The sequence below is a fragment of the Ranitomeya imitator genome, chromosome 1, assembly GCF_032444005.1.
Source record: "Ranitomeya imitator isolate aRanImi1 chromosome 1, aRanImi1.pri, whole genome shotgun sequence".
Taxonomy (NCBI): Eukaryota; Metazoa; Chordata; class Amphibia; order Anura; family Dendrobatidae; genus Ranitomeya; species Ranitomeya imitator.
In genome coordinates this window covers 249322840-249342469 of record NC_091282.1, presented here as the reverse complement: position 1 = coordinate 249342469, position 19630 = coordinate 249322840, and the positions used below count along the sequence as shown (strand labels likewise).

Genomic DNA, 19630 nt, shown 5'->3' with positions numbered 1-19630 from the left:
GCATAGTGGATGGGATTTTATGAAATCCCATCTCCACTATGCATTCAAAGATGAAGGTGGCAGACCTGCGTATACGCACATGCGGCACATCTTTATAGACCACAGCATATCTATTTATCTTGCGGAGACATTTAGTCTTCGCAAGATAAATAGCATCATCCTATGTATAGGATGCGATGATTCTGCATGTGTTCAATGAACACATGCGGAATAACCGCATGTACAAAAGCCGGCAGCGCTTTGGACGGAGCTGTGTCCAAAGCGATGCCAATCCGGACCGTGGAAACCTGAGCTAATCTGTGGGTTTACTAGTGAAAATGCTGTGGCTTTTAAAACCAAGGCCCATTTATTATATTGTTTGTATCTTTTCCATAATTTGTAAATGAGAAAATATTTTATATGCCTTGTCAGAGTACTGTGGTAAGATATAGGTTTGGAATCTGCTCAAAATTCTCAACCCATCAACATGACCTTACTTTTGTTCAATGAACACATGCGGAATCACCGTATGTACAAAAGCTGGCAGCGCTTTGAACAGAGCGGGTATCTGCTGAGTCCAAAGTGCAGCCTTTACGGAAGGTGGAAACATACCCTAAAAGATACTCCAAAGCTAGGCATCCCACCACACCATTTCTGAAGCTTTGGGACTCCAGCAATCCACTATCCACAAATGGCAAAAACATGGAATAGTGGTGAACGTTCCTATGAGGGCTGACTAAGGCAAGGATCACATTGCATTAGGGCAGTCTGTTAAGCGCATAGCGCTACGGACTGCGCTAACGCAATGTCCCAAAAGGGATCGCGTTCGCAAGCAGCGTTCGCGGTCCGTCACTCAAATGACGGCACATCGCTAGCGCACACCCAATGTGGGCGTGCGCTAGCGAAGCGTTCGCCATTACAATCAATGGCGGCGTTAACGGACTACGTTACACCGCTTTATGCCGCGGTGTAACGTAGTCCGTTAAACAGGTTCACATAACGAAATGTGAACCTAGCCTAACCAAAATTACCCCAAGGGTGCAGCGACGACTCATCCAAGAGGTCACAAAAGACCCCACAAGAGAATCCAAAGAACTGCAGGCCTCACTTGCCTCAGTTAAGGTCAGTGTTCACGAGTCCACAAAAAGAAAGAAACTGAGCAAAAAATGGCCTGCATGGCAAAGTTCCAAGACGAAAACCACTGCTGAGCAATAAGAACATAAAGGCTAGTCACAGTTTTGCCAGATAAAATCTTGATGATCCCAAAAGACTTTTGGGAGAATACTCTGGAATGACTACACAAAAACACCTCGCGTAGACGTAACACAGCATTTCAGAAAAAAAACATCATACCAACAGTAAAATATGGTGATGGTGGTAGTGTGATGGTCTGGGGCTGTTTTGCTGCTTCAGAACCTGGAAGACTTGCTGTGGTAAATGGAACTTTGAATTTTGCTGTCTAACAAAAAATACTGAAGGAGAACGTCCGGCCATCTGAGGCGCACTTGGGTTAAGCAGCAGGACAATGATCCAAAATACACCAGCAAGTCCACCTCTGAATGGCTTAAGAAAAACAAAGTTAAGACTTTGGAGTGGCGTAGTCAAAGTTCTGACCTTAATTCGATTGATATGCTGTGGCATGACCTTTAAAAAAAAAATAAAAAAAAATTTAGTTCATGCTCAGAAACTCTCCAATGTGGCTGAATTACAAAACTTCTGCAAAGATCAGTGGTCCAAAATTCCTCCAGACCGTTGTAAACGACTTATTGCAAACACTTGATTGCAGTTGTTGCTGCTAAGAGTGACCCAACCAGTTATTAGGTTTAGGGGGCAATCACTTTCACACAGGGCCCTGTGGATTTCTTTTTTCCTTAATAGTATAGTTCTTGAGTTGAAAACTGCATTTTGGGTTTACTTGTGTTATCTTTATCGAATATTTAAATTTGTTTGGTGATCTGAAACATTTAAGTGTGACAAACATGCAAAAGAATAGGAAATCAGGAAAAGGCAAACACTTTCACACAACTGTATTTGGCATTGCTGTGTTCATAAAAGTCCGATCTATTAAAATATTAAATTAATCAGATCAATAAACAGCGTAATGGGAAAAAAAAAATAATCAAAACCACCAGAATTATTGTTTTTTTGGTCGCCGCAACATTGCAATAAAAGGCGATCAAAACATTGTATCTACCCCAAAATGGTATAAAAAAAAGTCATCTCACAACGCAAAAAATAAGCTCTCATACAGCCCCATATTCCGAAAAATAAACTTTGCGGGTCACTAAAAAATAGTGACATAAGCAATTTTATTTTCTTACAAAATTTCAGAATTTTTTTCACCACTTAAAAACAAACAAAAAAAAAACACTATACATGTTTGGCATCTGCGTTAGTTTTATCATATCGTGGACATGGTAAATAAAATCCCCAAAAAATTACTGAGGAATTGCATATTTTTTTGCAATTTCAGCATACTTAGAATTTTTTTCCCGCTTTCCAGTTCATCACATGATAAAATGGATGGTGTCATTCAAAAAGTACAACTCACCCAGCAAAAACAGAAGCGCGCATACGGCTGTGGAAACAAAAAAAATTAAGTTATGGCTCTTGGAATAAGTGGAGGAAACCGTGAAACTGCAAAAACTTAAAAATCTCAAGGTGATGAAGGGGTTAAAATATGTTATGGCTGGCAATCAGGCAACACAGCGTGCAGTAATCAGCGCACATACAGAGATCTGGCAATAACCAAAAACAATAGGACGAGCTCTGAGACGTGGAATCTCTGTAGACTGCAGTACCTGATCTATCCTCACACAACTATAAGCAGCAGTGGATTGCGCCTATCAACTACCTATGCAACTCGGCACTGCCTGAGGAGCTGACTAGCCTGAAGATAGAAATACAAGCCTGACTTACCTCAGAGAAATACCCCAAAGGAATAGGCAGCCCCCCACATATAATGACTGTTAGCAAGATGAAAAGACAAACGTAGGAATGAAATAGATTCAGCAAAGTGAGGCCCGATATTCTAGACAGAGCGAGGATAGCAAAGAGAACTATGCAGTCTACAAAAAACCCTAAAACGAAAACCACGCAAAGGGGCAAAAAGACCCACCGTGCCGAACTAACAGCACGGCGGTGCACCCCTTTGCTTCTCAGAGCTTCCAGCAAAAGTTAATAGCAAGCTGGACAGAAAAAACAGAAAACAAACTAGAAGCACTTATCTAGCAGAGCAGCAGGCCCAAGGAAAGATGCAGTAGCTCAGATCCAACACTGGAACATTGACAAGGAGCAAGGAAGACAGACTCAGGTGGAGCTAAATAGCAAGGCAGCCAACGAGCTCACCAAAACACCTGAGGGAGGAAGCCCAGAGACTGCAATACCACTTGTGACCACAGAAGTGAACTCAGCCACAGAATTCACAACAGTACCCCCCCCTTGAGGAGGGGTCACCGAACCCTCACCAGAACCCCCAGGCCGACCAGGATGAGCCACATGAAAGGCACGAACAAGATCTGGGGCATGGACATCAGAGGCAAAAACCCAGGAATTATCTTCCTGAGCATAACCCTTCCATTTGACCAGATACTGGAGTTTCCGTCTAGAGACACGAGAATCCAAAATCTTCTCCACAATATACTCCAATTCCCCCTCCACCAAAACAGGGGCAGGAGGCTCCACAGATGGAACCATAGGTGCCACGTATCTCCTCAACAACGACCTATGGAATACATTATGTATGGAAAAGGAGTCTGGGAGGGTCAGACGAAAAGACACCGGATTGAGAATCTCAGAAATCCTATACGGACCAATAAAACGAGGTTTAAATTTAGGAGAGGAAACCTTCATAGGAATATGACGAGAAGATAACCAAACCAGATCCCCAACACGAAGTCGGGGTCCCACACGGCGTCTGCGATTAGCGAAAAGCTGAGCCTTCTCCTGGGACAAGGTCAAATTGTCCACTACCTGAGTCCAGATCTGCTGCAACCTGTCCACCACATAATCCACACCAGGACAGTCCGAAGACTCAACCTGTCCTGAAGAGAAACGAGGATGGAACCCAGAATTGCAGAAAAATGGAGAGACCAAGGTAGCCGAGCTGGCCCGATTATTAAGGGCGAACTCAGCCAACGGCAAAAATGACACCCAATCATCCTGGTCAGCGGAAACAAAACATCTCAGATATGTTTCCAAGGTCTGATTGGTTCGTTCGGTCTGGCCATTAGTCTGAGGATGGAAGGCCGAGGAAAAAGATAGGTCAATGCCCATCCTACCACAAAAGGCTCGCCAGAACCTCGAGACAAACTGGGAACCTCTGTCAGAAACAATATTCTCAGGAATGCCATGTAAACGAACCACATGCTGGAAGAACAAAGGCACCAAATCAGAGGAGGAAGGCAATTTAACCAAGGGCACCAGATGGACCATTTTAGAAAAGCGATCACAGACCACCCAAATGACCGACATTTTTTGAGAAACGGGAAGGTCAGAAATGAAATCCATCGAAATATGTGTCCAAGGCCTCTTCGGGACCGGCAAGGGCAAAAGCAACCCACTGGCACGTGAACAGCAGGGCTTAGCCCTAGCACAAATTCCACAGGACTGCACAAAAGCACGCACATCCCGTGACAGAGATGGCCACCAGAAGGATCTAGCAACCAACTCCCTGGTACCAAAGATTCCTGGATGACCGGCCAGCACCGAACAATGAAGTTCAGAGATAACTTTACTAGTCCACCTATCAGGGACGAACAGTTTCTCGGCCGGACAACGATCAGGTTTATTAGCCTGAAATTTCTGCAACACTCTCCGCAAATCAGGGGAGATGGCAGACACAATGACTCCTTCCTTGAGGATACTCGCCGGCTCAGATAACCCCGGAGAGTCGGGCACAAAACTCCTAGACAGAGCATCCGCCTTCACATTTCTAGAGCCCGGAAGGTATGAAATCACAAAATCAAAACGAGCAAAAAATAACGACCAACGGGCCTGTCTAGGATTCAAGCGCTTGGCAGACTCAAGATAAGTAAGGTTCTTATGATCAGTCAAAACCACCACGCGATGCTTAGCACCCTCAAGCCAATGACGCCACTCCTCGAATGCCCACTTCATGGCCAGCAACTCTCGGTTGCCCACATCATAATTACGCTCAGCAGCAGAAAATTTCCTGGAAAAGAAAGCACATGGTTTGAACACTGAGCAACCAGAACCTCTCTGTGACAAAACCGCCCCTGCACCAATCTCAGAAGCATCAACCTCGACCTGGAACGGAAGAGAAACATCAGGTTGACACAACACAGGGGCACAGCAAAAACGACGCTTCAACTCCTGAAAAGCTTCCACGGCAGCAGAAGACCAATTAACCAAATCAGCACCCTTCTTGGTCAAATCGGTCAATGGTCTGGCAATGCTAGAAAAATTACAGATGAAGCGACGATAAAAATTAGCAAAGCCCAGGAATTTCTGCAGACTTTTTAGAGATGTCGGCTGAGTCCAATCCTGGATGGCCTGAACCTTAACCGGATCCATCTCGATAGTAGAAGGGGAAAAGATGAACCCCAAAAATGAAACTTTCTGCACAACGAAGAGACACTTTGATCCCTTCACGAACAAGGAATTAGCACGCAGTACCTGGAAAACCATTCTGACTTGCTTCACATGAGACTCCCAATCATCTGAGAAGATCAAAATGTCATCCAAGTAAACAATCAAGAATTTATCCAGATACTCACGGAAAATGTCATGCATAAAAGACTGAAAAACAGATGGAGCATTGGCAAGTCCGAACGGCATCACCAGATACTCAAAATGACCCTCGGGCGTATTAAATGCCGTTTTCCATTCATCTCCCTGCCTGATTCTCACCAGATTATACGCACCACGAAGATCAATCTTAGTAAACCAACTAGCCCCCTTAATCCGAGCAAACAAGTCAGAAATCAATGGCAAGGGATACTGAAACTTAACAGTGATCTTATTAAGAAGGCGGTAATCAATACACGGTCTTAGCGAACCATCCTTCTTGGCTACAAAAAAGAACCCTGCTCCCAATGGTGACGACGATGGGCGAATATGTCCCTTCTCCAGGGACTCCTTCACATAACTGCGCATAGCGGTGTGTTCAGGTACGGACAAATTAAATAAACGACCCTTAGGGAATTTACTACCAGGAATCAAATCGATAGCACAATCACAATTCCTATGCGGAGGTAGGGCATCAGACTTGGACTCTTCAAATACATCCTGAAAGTCCGACAAGAACTCTGGGATGTCAGAAGGAATGGATGACGAAATAGACAAAAATGGAATATCACCATGTACTCCCTGACAACCCCAGCTGGTTACCGACATAGAGTTCCAATCCAATACTGGATTATGGGTTTGTAGCCATGGCAACCCCAACACGACCACATCATGCAAATTATGCAGTACCAAAAAGCGAATAACTTCCTGATGTGCAGGAGCCATGCACATGGTCAGCTGGGCCCAGTACTGAGGCTTATTCTTGGCCAAAGGTGTAGCATCAATTCCTCTCAACGGAATAGGACACCGCAAAGGCTCCAAGAAAAATCCACAACGTTTAGCATAATCCAAATCCATCAGATTCAGGGCAGCACCTGAATCCACAAACGCCATGACAGAATATGATGACAAAGAGCACATTAAGGTAATGGACAAAAGGAATTTGGACTGTACAGTACCAATAACGGCAGAGCTATCGAACCGCCTAGTGCGTTTAGGACAATTAGAAATAGCATGAGTAGAATCACCACAATAGAAACACAGTCTGTTCAGACGTCTGTGTTCGTGCCGTTCTACTTTAGTCATAGTCCTGTCGCACTGCATAGGCTCAGGCTTACTCTCAGACAATACCGCCAGATGGTGCACAGATTTACGCTCGCGCAAGCGACGACCGATCTGAATGGCCAAGGACATAGACTCATTCAAACCAGCAGGCATAGGAAATCCCACCATTACATCCTTAAGAGCTTCAGAGAGACCCTTTCTGAACAAAGCCGCTAGTGCAGATTCATTCCACAGAGTGAGTACTGACCATTTCCTAAATTTCTGACAATATACTTCTACATCATCCTGACCCTGGCATAAAGCCAGCAGATTTTTCTCAGCTTGATCCACTGAATTAGGCTCATCGTAAAGCAATCCCAGCGCCTGGAAAAATGCATCAACATTACTCAATGCAGAATCTCCTGGTGCAAGAGAAAACGCCCAGTCCTGTGGGTCGCCGCGCAAAAAAGAAATAATAATCAAAACCTGTTGAATAGGATTACCAGAAGAATGAGGTTTCAAGGCCAAAAATAGCTTACAATTATTTCTGAAGCTCAGGAACTTAGTTCTGTCACCAAAAAACAAATCAGGAATCGGAATTCTTGGTTCTAGCATCGATTTCTGATCAATAGTATCTTGAATCTTTTGTACATTTACAACGAGATTATCCATTGAGGAGCACAGAGCCTGAATATCCATGTCCACAGCTGTGTCCTGAAGCACTCTAATGTCTAGGGGAAAAAAAAGACTGAAGACAGAGCTAAGAAAAAAAAATGTCAGGATTTCTTTTTTCCCTCTATTGGAAATCATTGGACGGCTCCTTGTACTGTTATGGCTGGCAATCAGGCAACACAGCGTGCAGTAATCAGCGCACATACAGAGATCTGGCAATAACCAAAAACAATAGGACGAGCTCTGAGACGTGGAATCTCTGTAGACTGCAGTACCTGATCTATCCTCACACAACTATAAGCAGCAGTGGATTGCGCCTATCAACTACCTATGCAACTCGGCACTGCCTGAGGAGCTGACTAGCCTGAAGATAGAAATACAAGCCTGACTTACCTCAGAGAAATACCCCAAAGGAATAGGCAGCCCCCCACATATAATGACTGTTAGCAAGATGAAAAGACAAACGTAGGAATGAAATAGATTCAGCAAAGTGAGGCCCGATATTCTAGACAGAGCGAGGATAGCAAAGAGAACTATGCAGTCTACAAAAAACCCTAAAACGAAAACCACGCAAAGGGGCAAAAAGACCCACCGTGCCGAACTAACAGCACGGCGGTGCACCCCTTTGCTTCTCAGAGCTTCCAGCAAAAGTTAATAGCAAGCTGGACAGAAAAAACAGAAAACAAACTAGAAGCACTTATCTAGCAGAGCAGCAGGCCCAAGGAAAGATGCAGTAGCTCAGATCCAACACTGGAACATTGACAAGGAGCAAGGAAGACAGACTCAGGTGGAGCTAAATAGCAAGGCAGCCAACGAGCTCACCAAAACACCTGAGGGAGGAAGCCCAGAGACTGCAATACCACTTGTGACCACAGAAGTGAACTCAGCCACAGAATTCACAACAAAAATAGGGCTAAAATTCCAAGGAGAAGGAAATGTGCTACTGGCACCTTATTTTTTCCTCCCATTGAAATCTGCAGTGAGTTATTTCTAAATATCTAATAGAGGTGTACCCATCATAGTGGCAGGCAACGCTACTGTTTTTCTCAGAAGCTGCCAATAAGAGAACTCATTCCTACTGATTTTTATTGCTCCCATTGAATTAAAATATCCAATTTGTATAAATCCATGAAGGGATGCAGGAGATTTAGAGACCTATGGGAGAAAATGTGGAAAAATAGAACAGATTAAGAAACTGAAAAACACATTGTATAACCCTCTGACATACGAAATAATCATGTACATATTTAGACTTTTCCTGCTTTCTCACAAATATTCAACTTATGCAAAATGTCACCGACCACAGAACGTCTCACCTTCTTCCTGAAGACTGTGAAGTTCAGTCCACAAGATTTACATACGATGTTGGAGGATGATGAAGGATATGGTGAAAAGTCCGTAGTCTGTGCAAATCTAAAGGGGCCCGCTCCTCCAGCGAAGCCCGACTGCTGCCCTCGCACAGCGCCGGTACCCATGACTTCATTCAGCAACCCACAGCAAGAAGCCCACATGGAGCTGGCCCCCGCCTGTAACATGCAAGATAGAAGAAGAGCCGGTAAAGAGACGCACGGGGCACACTGTACTCTACGGATGCAGTCTCATAAAGGGGACCCTCCGGGGGGAGTTGACAATGAACCGTGATTAGATTTTTACGTCGACAGGCTTTTCATGACAATCTAACCGTATAAAATACATTTCCTGAAAACCTCATTTTTAAGGCCTCGTGCACACGCTGAGTATCTGGTGAGTTTTTTACCTCAGTATTTGTAAGCCAAAACCAGGAGTGGTGACGTGTTTCTATTACCGTATATACTTTTCCTCAGATTGTAAGCCAAACCAGAAGCGGAATAAATACTGAGGTAAAAAAGTCACCAAATACTGAACATGTCCTAACTTGCGCTGTCAAACAACAGGAAAGCATGGCGGTCTTCTTACAAAACCAACGCTCAACCCGTTGACCGGTCATGTAGGATATTGTGGCTCAGCCATATTCACTTTGAGGGCTCGTTCACACGTCAGCCACTTCCATTGGTATGTTCACAATCTGTGTGTCACCCAAATGCTTTCTGATTTTCACCAAGTTGTTAATTTCTTGCAAAACTTCATATAGATTTTCTTTTTCAAAAGGAAAATGGATGAGTCACATATTGTAAAGCTAGCACACGGCCTACAAATGGATTCAGCAGACTGAAAATAAAGTTCCGCTTTCCACATACGGGGAAAAAAAAATCCCATGTGAATGTGGCCTAATGTAGCTGTGCTTAGATACCAGACAACCCATGGACAGGTGTTTTGGAAGAAACCCTTTAACCCTCTCAATACTGAAAGTGCTTTTACTTTTAGCACTTACAAGGGCACAAAACCAACATCCTGAGATTAGAAAGAATCTGTCAGCAGGTTTTTGTTATGTAATCTGACACTAGCACGAGGTAAGGACAGAGATCCCGGTTCCGGTGATTTATCACTTAGTTTGCTGGGTGTAGCAGTTGTTATAGAATCCATTTTCTCTTCTGCAGATCTAGAAGAGTAAGGAAAGGGTGAATCAAACACCCGAAAACTCCCCCCATATGACCGAAAACCGGTCCCGCCAAATTCAGGTGACAGGTTCCCTTTAATGAGGATGATAGCAATCGAAGCAGCGATGTTTTCACTGTCACAACTAAGGACACCGCAGTAATCAAAACATGACTTGTTGGTATTCATATATTCAACAGAATGTTCTTTTAGGTCCAGTGGGTTTCATGGTCATCACACCCATTGAGTGATTTAGCTACAAATGATTTATGTGCCTTCCTTTCTTTTTCATTTTGTCAAATGCAGTTTAACCATATCATGTGAATAAAGCATTAGGCCTCTTTAGATGTCTGTTTTTCCCCATATGTGTTCTACCAGTGATTTTCAGGCATAGAACAAGTACACATTAAAGTCTATGATGCTCTTCATTCATCCACGTTTGTGTCAGGATCAAAATCACTCCCAGAAGCCGATGAGTCTGTGACAATCACACATACGGATGGCATCAGTGTACAATCTGTGATTAACATTGCAATGTATGTATTTTTCCATGTGAGAATCACTGATGACAAATTGATGATAAAAACTGAAGTGCAGACCAAACACTGAAGAAACTAGGACTGTTTTTTTGTTTATGTGAAAGATCACGTAGGTCTGAACGAGGTCGAAGACTAATGTAATTTCTCTGAAGATTAACCCCTCAACCAAGCCAATTTTTACAATTCTGACCACTGTCACTTTATGAGGTTATAGCTTTTCAACGCTTCAACGTGTCCCATCGATTCGGAGAACATCTTTTTGTGACATATTGTACTTCAGGATAGTGGTAAAATTTCTTTATTTATGAAAAACAGAAATTTGGCAAAAAATATGAAAATTTGCAATTTTCAAACTTTTAATTTTTATGCCCTTAAATCAGAGACTGGTGTCACTCAAAACAGTTAATAAATAACATATATTTCCCACATGTCTACTTTACATCTGCACAATTCTGGAAACATTTTTTTTTTTTTTTTTTAAGGACGTTATAAGGGTTAAAAGTTGACCAGCGATTTCTCATTTTTCCAACAAAATTTACAAAACCATTTCTTTTTAGGGCCCACCTCACATTTGAAGTGAGTATCGGGGAGTCAATATGACAGAAAATACCCAAAAGTGACACCATTCTAAAAAAACACCCCTCAAGGTGCGCAAAACCACATTCAAGAAGTTTATTAACCATTCAAGTGCTTCACGAGAACTAAAGCAATGTGGAAGGAAAAAATTAACACTTTAATTTTTTCGCAAAATAATAACTTTAGATGCAAACTTTTTTATTTTCACAAGGGTATCAGGAGAAAATGGACCACAAAATGTGTTGTATACCACGTATGTGGGGGAAGATCACTGTTTGGGCGCATAGCAGGGCTCAGAAGGGAGGGAAAACCCATTTGACTTACTGAATGCAAAATTGGCTGGAATCAAAGGCGAGCACCATGTCGCCTTTGGAGACCCCCTGATCTACCTAAACAGTGGAAACCCCACAATTCTATCTCCAACTATACCTTTATTTCTCAGTGCCATTATAAAGTAGTGATGAGAAATAAGCACCCCTAATAGCCGCCGTTAAAAGGCATATTGGTGGTCGTTCAGGATTAATTGACTGTGTTCAGAGTTCTCAGTCAAAAGAGCAGAGCATTAAGATTACTACAACTAAGTAGACAGTAAAAAGGTTACAAAAACAATAGGCACATTAACTCTTTCTGCATCATTTCCTTATTTTGGGGGTAATCTACACACACATCTTTTCCTAAATGATTTTATTGCCATCACAAGCCCTTTCTAACAGTCATCCAGACATGTGTGCGGGCACAGCGCCTAGCTGCAGATCTCCAGAAGACAGATCCTGGATTTTCTGGTTGTCAAGATCACAACGATAAAAATAGGACGTATTCCTTGACATCAGTCTACACACATCTGATTATTTCCATGGCGCGGTCGTCTCTAGGGAATGAAGCCGACTGTAGAATCTGATGCAGAAGATGTGACAACTGGAGGGAATTATACAAAGTTGTCTATGAATTTATTTCCACCCTAAACATTCAGAAATGAAAGAAAGCTTCCGTCATTTAGGAAGTCTTACTGTCCAGTGGAGCGCCCGAGAGGTCTCCAACAACATCCTTGCTTCCTCCTGCATCCTGGGAACATGAGCTGCTCTGGCTGTCGCTCAGATGTGACAGTTGGTTGATCGAGCGGAGTTAGGATCACAGAGAGCACAAAACGTTCCAAAACGCTGGTACATTAGTGCGGAAAGCCTTCTAAGGTATTTACCATTATAGGAGATTTATATTACGAATGCACAGCGCTGAAGTGCAGCTGCAATTTACAGTACAAGCATTGTGAGCAGAATCTTTAAAGGGAATATGTCACCAAGTCTTTTCTACCCAATCGGAGAGCTGCATAATGTAGGGGCATAGACCCCGATTCCAGCAATGTGTCATTTATTGAGTTGCTTGCTGTCATTTTGATTCAAATTAAATAAATATACCCGTACATTATATATATATATATATATTGGTCGCGGCCTCTGTCTGTCATGGAATCCAAGTCGCTGATTGGTCGTGGCAAAACGCCCATGACCAATCAGCGACGGCCACAGTCCGGCGGCAATATGGCCGCTCTTTCCTCCCCACAGTGAGTGCCCGCTCCATACTCCCCTCCAGTCATCCAGTCAGCCCTCACACAGGGTTAATGCCAGCGTTACCGGACCGCGGTGTAACGCACTCCGGTTAGGCAGCTATTAACCCTGTGTGACCAAGTTTTTACTATTGATGCTGCATATGCAGCATCAATAGTAAAACGATCTAATGTTATAAATAATAATAATAATGTAAAAAAAAAAAAACGTTATTCTCACCCTCCGACGTCGGGTCCTGTCTGCTGGCAGATTCCGGTGCTAAGGATGCTATGGGACAAGGACCTGCCATGACGTCACGGTCATGTGACTGCGACGTCATCACAGGTCCTGCGCGCCTGCGCGAGAAGGACCTGCCATGACATCACGGTCATGTGACCGTGACGTCATCACAGGTCCTGCGCTCATAGTCATACCAACCCTGGCACCGGAAGCTGCCGCGTGCACCGTACACAAGCCAATATACTACATTACTGGGCAATATACTAGATTGTGAGCCCCATCGGGGACAGTGATGATAATGTGTGCAAAATGTAAAGCGCTGCGGAATATGTTAGCGCTATATAAAAAATAAAGATTATAAAAAAAATAAAGATTATATACTACGTGGCTGACCAATATAATACATACTACGTGGCTGGGCAATATACTACGTGGCTGGGCAATATACTGCGTGGACATGCATATTCTAGAATACCCGATGCGTTAGAATCGGGCCACCATCTAGTGTATATCTATATAGCTATCACCATTTTAGCTGAGCGGGATTATACAGAGCTCATGAATATAATTCATCACTGTGGGACTAGTAAACCTGCTGCTAGGTAGTGATCTCCTGATAAAACAGTGAGTCTATCAAAACTGCAGCAAGTAGCCCAGTAAGTGACATGTCAGGAATCAGGCTCTCCACCCCTAATGCTGCTCTCAGATTACATAGCACAACCTAGTAACAGATTCCCTTTAAGAAATCAACATGATGTTAAAAACACTGCTCCATAAATTTAAAGAGTGAAGTCTATGATATAGCCTCAGCAATTACACAGAATAAACCGCAGAGTGACTCAACCCAATTAGAGCAGATATTGTTGCTGTGAATCCATTGTGGAAAGTTGCAACAAATACATCCCATTAGACCGTACCCTAAATGGGGTTGTTTAGGCTGGTGATGAAAACCTGCAGTCACTTCAGACTTCTGAATCCTCGTAGCATGCGTACCGCGTGCCGTCATGCTCTGATGCTGGCTGTGAGAGCGGGTGGTCACATAACTGCAAGTTTGCGGTTTACATGGTTCTGGCCACATTCTGACTAAACGTGCTTGGCCTCCCTCAATACAAGTGAATTGAGAGAGGCTGTTCACATCTAGTCAGCATGCAAAATGCATACTTGTGGTCAACATGACCGCCCGCTCTCGTGAATCCTGACAACGTGCGGTACAGACAGAATAGGACTGTGATTAAAGTCCGGGAGGACCGAGATGTTGGTGTTGTATTTAAGTATTTTGTTATTGTACATCTATAACACATAAGCTAAAGTTGGTTTGATCTATGAATTCCTAACAGCAGCAATCTGATAAACCTCATAAGAGCCACGGTTTACTCCAAAAGGTTGTGAATTGGGGTTTCCTCCCTAGGGATGAGTGAATTTGATCGGGTTCCTGCTTATTCGGCAATCTATAACACTTACCGAATAAGCTGCAGAGGGAACCCGGATACATGGAGCGTGCCTGCTGATCGGCCCCGCAGCATCATGTGTCGTGGCTGTGTCACTGTCACTGTTTGTTGGGCTCTCCATGTATGTGCTGTGACTGACACAGCCGAGACACATGCTAACATTTGTGAAAGGAAGGCTCCTTCTAGAGAGCTCACTGATACTGTGGTCTTGTAAGAGGACAGCAGCAATGTAACAAGTCAGTTCATGAAGTTTCTCCCCTTCTAAATATTCCATGATCATCTGTAATTGGCATTATTGAAAGTGGAAGCTTTGGGGGACATAGTTAAATACAAAGACAAACTTAAGGTACCGTCGCATTAAGCAACGCTGCAGCGATATAGACAATGATGCCGATCGCTGCAGCGTCGCTGTTTAGTCGTCGTGTAGTCGCTGGAGAGCTGTCACACTGTCACTCCAGCGACCAACGATGCCGAAGTCCCCGGGTAACCAGGGTAAACATCGGGTTACTAAACAAACATCGGGTTACTAAACAAACACTACATACGGTACTTACATTCCGGTGTCTGTCGCGTCCCCCGGCGTCAGCTTCCCTGCACTGTGTAAGCGCCGACCATAAAGCAGAGTGGTGACGTCACCGCTGTGCTCTGCTTTACGGCCGGCGCTGACACAGTGACACAGTACCTTAAGACATAAAGTAGCAGCAGAATGGTTAAACCAAAGCTGATGCACAGCAGGAGAGAGGTGCGAAAGATGGCAGCGTCAGCACCTAAGGGGAAAGATGCTAGAACAATATGCCCATTTCTGTGTGCAGCATCTGGGAGGACAGAATCTTTCAAGGATACAATGATGGGTCACGCAGAAGAGGAAAATGGTGGCATGGGAGGCCTCAGGCATGGAGGAACGGAGGTGACCATCCAACACTGAAAGATAGTGCTGAGTTGCATTATCTACTTTAAAGAAGCATATTGGAAAGAACAAATGAATGTCTCATCTCTGTATTAGACAAGACATGCAGAAGGCGAGGGAGCGCCTCGCAGCTGAGAAGGTGGAAGAGCAAATACCACCAGTGGTGGAGATAGTAAGCCTCATCACAATGCTCATGAATGGATCTGACAATGCAGAAAATAGTCTCAGACGTAATCATTTGAGAAACGTATCATAGGTGTTCCCGATAAGACACGAGGGCAGTAACCCCAGTGTTATCATTGTTGCGGCTATTGGGTAATTTTGGAATACTTCCGCTCTCCCCCCAATGAGCACCACCTGCTAGAGCTCTGCCTCTGGGTGCACCACATTGCCCAATCCTAATTCGTTTTAAAAGATCGTGACTGTGTACTGAAAATGGTTAGAATTCAACAGGATCTCAAAATTGGAGGAAATAAAGTGGCAATTTTTCAAGACTACCATGTATACAATTACAAGTCCAATATGATATGTTTCATCAATCAAGATTAAGGGCTATGGCTCTGAATTAAACTTATTTCTTAGAATCTGCCTGATGTTGCTGGTTGGCTATAATGCACCGAACACCATATTGAACATCCTAATATCTGAACATTGTGTATTCAATTTCTACAAATAATTGTGTATTTTGTTTATAGTTTAACTGATTGATTGTCTAACTGATAATCAGAACTTGGCACAATTTATTGTCGAGCATTATTCCTTGACTTTTTATATTCCTTTTACCGCATTTTTTTTTTTTTTTTTTTGGGGGGGGGGGTTACGTTGGGAGGGTGTAAGGGTTTTAGGATTTCTCAGGGCTTATCCATTTCCAATTGTTAGGTTATGCTATTATTTTTTTTCAGGAAATGCATCTTGCTCTTGGTATACCACCTAAAGACAATGGCGGGTGCAGATATGTCTCCTGGAATGTTAGGGGCCTCAGTGTTGCCAACAAGAGACAAGTCATTTTTCAGTTTATCAAACAAGATCAGAACACAACAATTGGTTTAACCCCCCCCCCCCCCCCCCCCCCCCCCCACCAACAAAAAAAAAAATAATTCCTGAGAATCTTCACCTTCTCAATAAATCTTGGATATTATAACATCATTCTACTTTTAGTTCGTGGCATTAGCATCTTAAATAAAATAAGCTTTTCCAATGTATATGGGCACTTGTTGAAGACAGATACTCATGCATGGTACTCAACATGCAGTCAGTATTTGTCATAATCACAGTGTGCCCCCTGTCTGCGTTACAGAACTTAATATCCATTTATTCTAGAAACCTCTACGGCTCCGATCGTAATAGTAGGTGATGTTCATGAATAACTTGAATCCAACCAAGATAAGCATTACACCGATACAACGGTACAACAGCTTACATTGTTGCGGTTGAACCTTTTATTTGTATAAATAGACTACCTAAAGGCTTGTTCACACAACACGATTTTCGGGTCGAGTGTTGTCTGAGAAAAAAAAAAAAACAGACAACACTTAGACTAATGTTATTCATTGAGGCTTTGCAGATGAGAGAATATTTTTTTTCCACTGACAATCTGTATGTGAAAAAATAAATAAAATTGTAGCATGCACTAGATTCTTCAGTAAATCGGAGGCTCATCCATTCAAGTCTATGGATGCATAAAAGAAAATTGGATGTCCTACAGAGCCACAGCATTCTGTAACACATGGGAAACTGTAAATGATCAATAGATGCTGAAAAAAAAAAAAAAAAAAAAAGACTGCACAAGAATGACAAATGGGGAAAAAAAAATTGTTTTTTTTGGATGAAATTCTGATTTTTTTTTTTTTTTTATATCCACTCATGTGACCCTACCCTCACCAGAAGTTTATATGATCATCCACCAATGTTATAGGTGTATTCCAAGGAGATAAAAAATTTTTTGTACGGACCTCAAACTATAAAGATGAGATGCCCTGTGCAGTTCTATTACCTTTATAACACTTGAAATTCAGTATGACAGAAGCTGCTCCTCACTGTTCCCCCTCCAGTCTGGGACAATGTGTCACAGCAGTGTGAAACTTCCCGCTGTGAGTAACAGCCAGGCCGAAAAGATGGGGAGGGGGCGTGGCCTGCCTCCTGCTAGCATCATCCAGGCCCCGGATATCTCCTTCACTACAGTCCAAGGTGAGGGGGCGTGGCCTGCTCCTGAGCCCATGGTAAGGGGGAGTGGCCCGCTCCTGAGTCCATGGTGAGGGGGAGTGGCCCGCTCCTGAGTCCATGAGGGAGAGTGGCCCGCTCCTGAGTCCATGAGGGGGAGTGGCCCGCTCCTGAGTCCATGGTGAGGGGGAGTGGCTCACTCCCGAGTCCATGGTGAGGGGGAGTGGCCCGCTCCTGAGTCCATGGTGAGGGGGAGTGGCCCGCTCCCGAGTCCATGGTGAGGGGGAGTGGCCTGCTCCTGTCACAGCCAGCCCCCTGAAGTCTTGTCTGCAGTTGGAGGTGAGGGGCATGTCCTGAACCAGCTTCTAGTAGCAGCCAGCCACCTAATGTCATCTTCACTGCAACACAAGATGATTGGTCATGGTGTGGGCATGGCCTGCCCCCTGGGGTAGAGTAGCAGCCAGCCCCCTGATAAATGTCTTTTTCACTGCAGGGCTACTAGCAGGGAGCAAACCCCGCTCCCACCACTTCACCTCGAACTGTAGACAGAGAAACTGTCACGATTGGACTGGTGAGTAAACTGGGACCAGGGGCACCTTTCCTGGCCCTAGCTCTAGGGGGCGCCCTGACACGCCCTGTTCCCAGGGATACCTCAGATGGCGAGGATGCCAGGGCCTCCGCCCTCGCCCTGTCTCCTGACTGCCGCCCTGCATCTGTCCCCCTCCCCCACCCGGGGAAGAGAGGCGCTACCGTGTACAACAGTACACCAACCCGACTAACAGGGAAACAAAGACAGGGGTAAAAAGAAAACTCCACTCACACAAAATATGCTCTCACAAATAACAGAGGTATCCACCAGGGTGTGAAGGACGGGGAGGGTAAATAAAGCAGGTAAGGATGAGGAATTTTCCAAGCGTACAAACCAAACAACTGTCGCACAATAAATTCCTCCAGCTCTCCAAACTCCAGCTCCTCACTACTCCAGGTCTATCAAGCAAGTGCTATCTCAGACAAGGATCTGACCAGAAGGCCTAGCTTTTATAGGAGAGCTGAGTGGTTAACCGAGCACAGCTGAAAGAAGGAATTTGCACATGGCCTATTAACCCCTGTCCTGCTGAAAGAAAACAAAGCACCTTCAATACACAGGAGAAGTGCTTCTTCTCAGCGATGAAGCAGAAGCCATCAGACGCCGTGGACTTCTGACACTGCTCTGTCGCGGTAACTCCATGACAGGAACATTGTAAGAGAGCTTGCATGATAGGAGTAGCTCTTCACTGCTCACCCCTCCCTGTGGGACGTTACATCAGTGTGTAGGGATGACTACGGTCTTACCCTGCTCCTGAAGACAACTATGGCGCTGTGTACAGTTATGCGGTTTTACAAGCAATGTGAATAAGTGATGTGCGTCTTCTACAATGTGTTATGGTAATGTACGGTATGTAAGTAATTTAAAGTGCTAATGTATAAAGTGTAGTGCACAGTGCAGAGTAGGCACAAGATTAGATTAGAGATAAGTACTGTTTATATAGTAAGTGGTTTACGATATAGATAAGAACAATAGGTGTAGTCTAGGGGGTACTGTCACACAGTGGCATTTTGATCGCTACGACGGCACGATCCGTGACGCTCCAGCATCGTAACAATATCGCTCCAGCGTCGTAGACTGCTGTCACACTTTGCAATGTACGACGCTGGAGCGATAATTTCACGACGTATGTGCGATGTAGAAGCTGTTGGTTACTATGCACACATCATATACAATATCGTGCACACCTTTGTTACACCATGCGATCATGCCGCCCCAACGGGACACTAGACGACGAAAGAAAGTTTCAAACGATCTGCTACGACGTACGATTCTCAGCGGGGTCCCTGATCGCAGGAGCGTGTCAGACACAGCGAGATCGCTGGAACGTCACGGATATATCGCTGGAACGTCACAAATCGTGCCGTCGTAGCGATCAAAATGCCACTGTGTGACGGTACCCTAGGTGTAGTCTATAAGATAGGACATAGTTAATAATTGAACTAACCCCGTGGGCAGGAAGTAGTGTTAATAAAAGGTGGGCTCTTCCTGATAGTAAAGGAGATAGAGAAGTGTAGTGACAAGTCCAAGTTCAAGTCCAGTGGGCTGCAAGGGTCAGCATGTGTCTACCAATCGCGCCATACTGGAATTCCAAGCATACACTCCTGTAGCGCACGGAGCCCAAGGCCTGACATAGGGGCTGCCCGGCACATTGTGTCTTTTGGTAAACAAGGTAA

General features: G+C 44.2%; 1 protein-coding gene across 2 annotated transcripts in view; it reads right to left on the bottom strand.

Moving 5' to 3' along the window:
- Positions 1-19630, bottom strand: part of RNF34 (ring finger protein 34) — a 71401-nt gene that overhangs the window by 11110 nt on the left and 40661 nt on the right. The window contains exon 2 of one of the 2 annotated variants that reach the window (XM_069755431.1): positions 8760-8969. In XM_069755431.1, the coding sequence (XP_069611532.1) occupies positions 8760-8969 (210 nt within the window). Of the gene's footprint in view, positions 1-8759; positions 8979-19630 lie in introns of those variants that run through there. The other variant, XM_069755424.1, reaches the window with a different exon arrangement.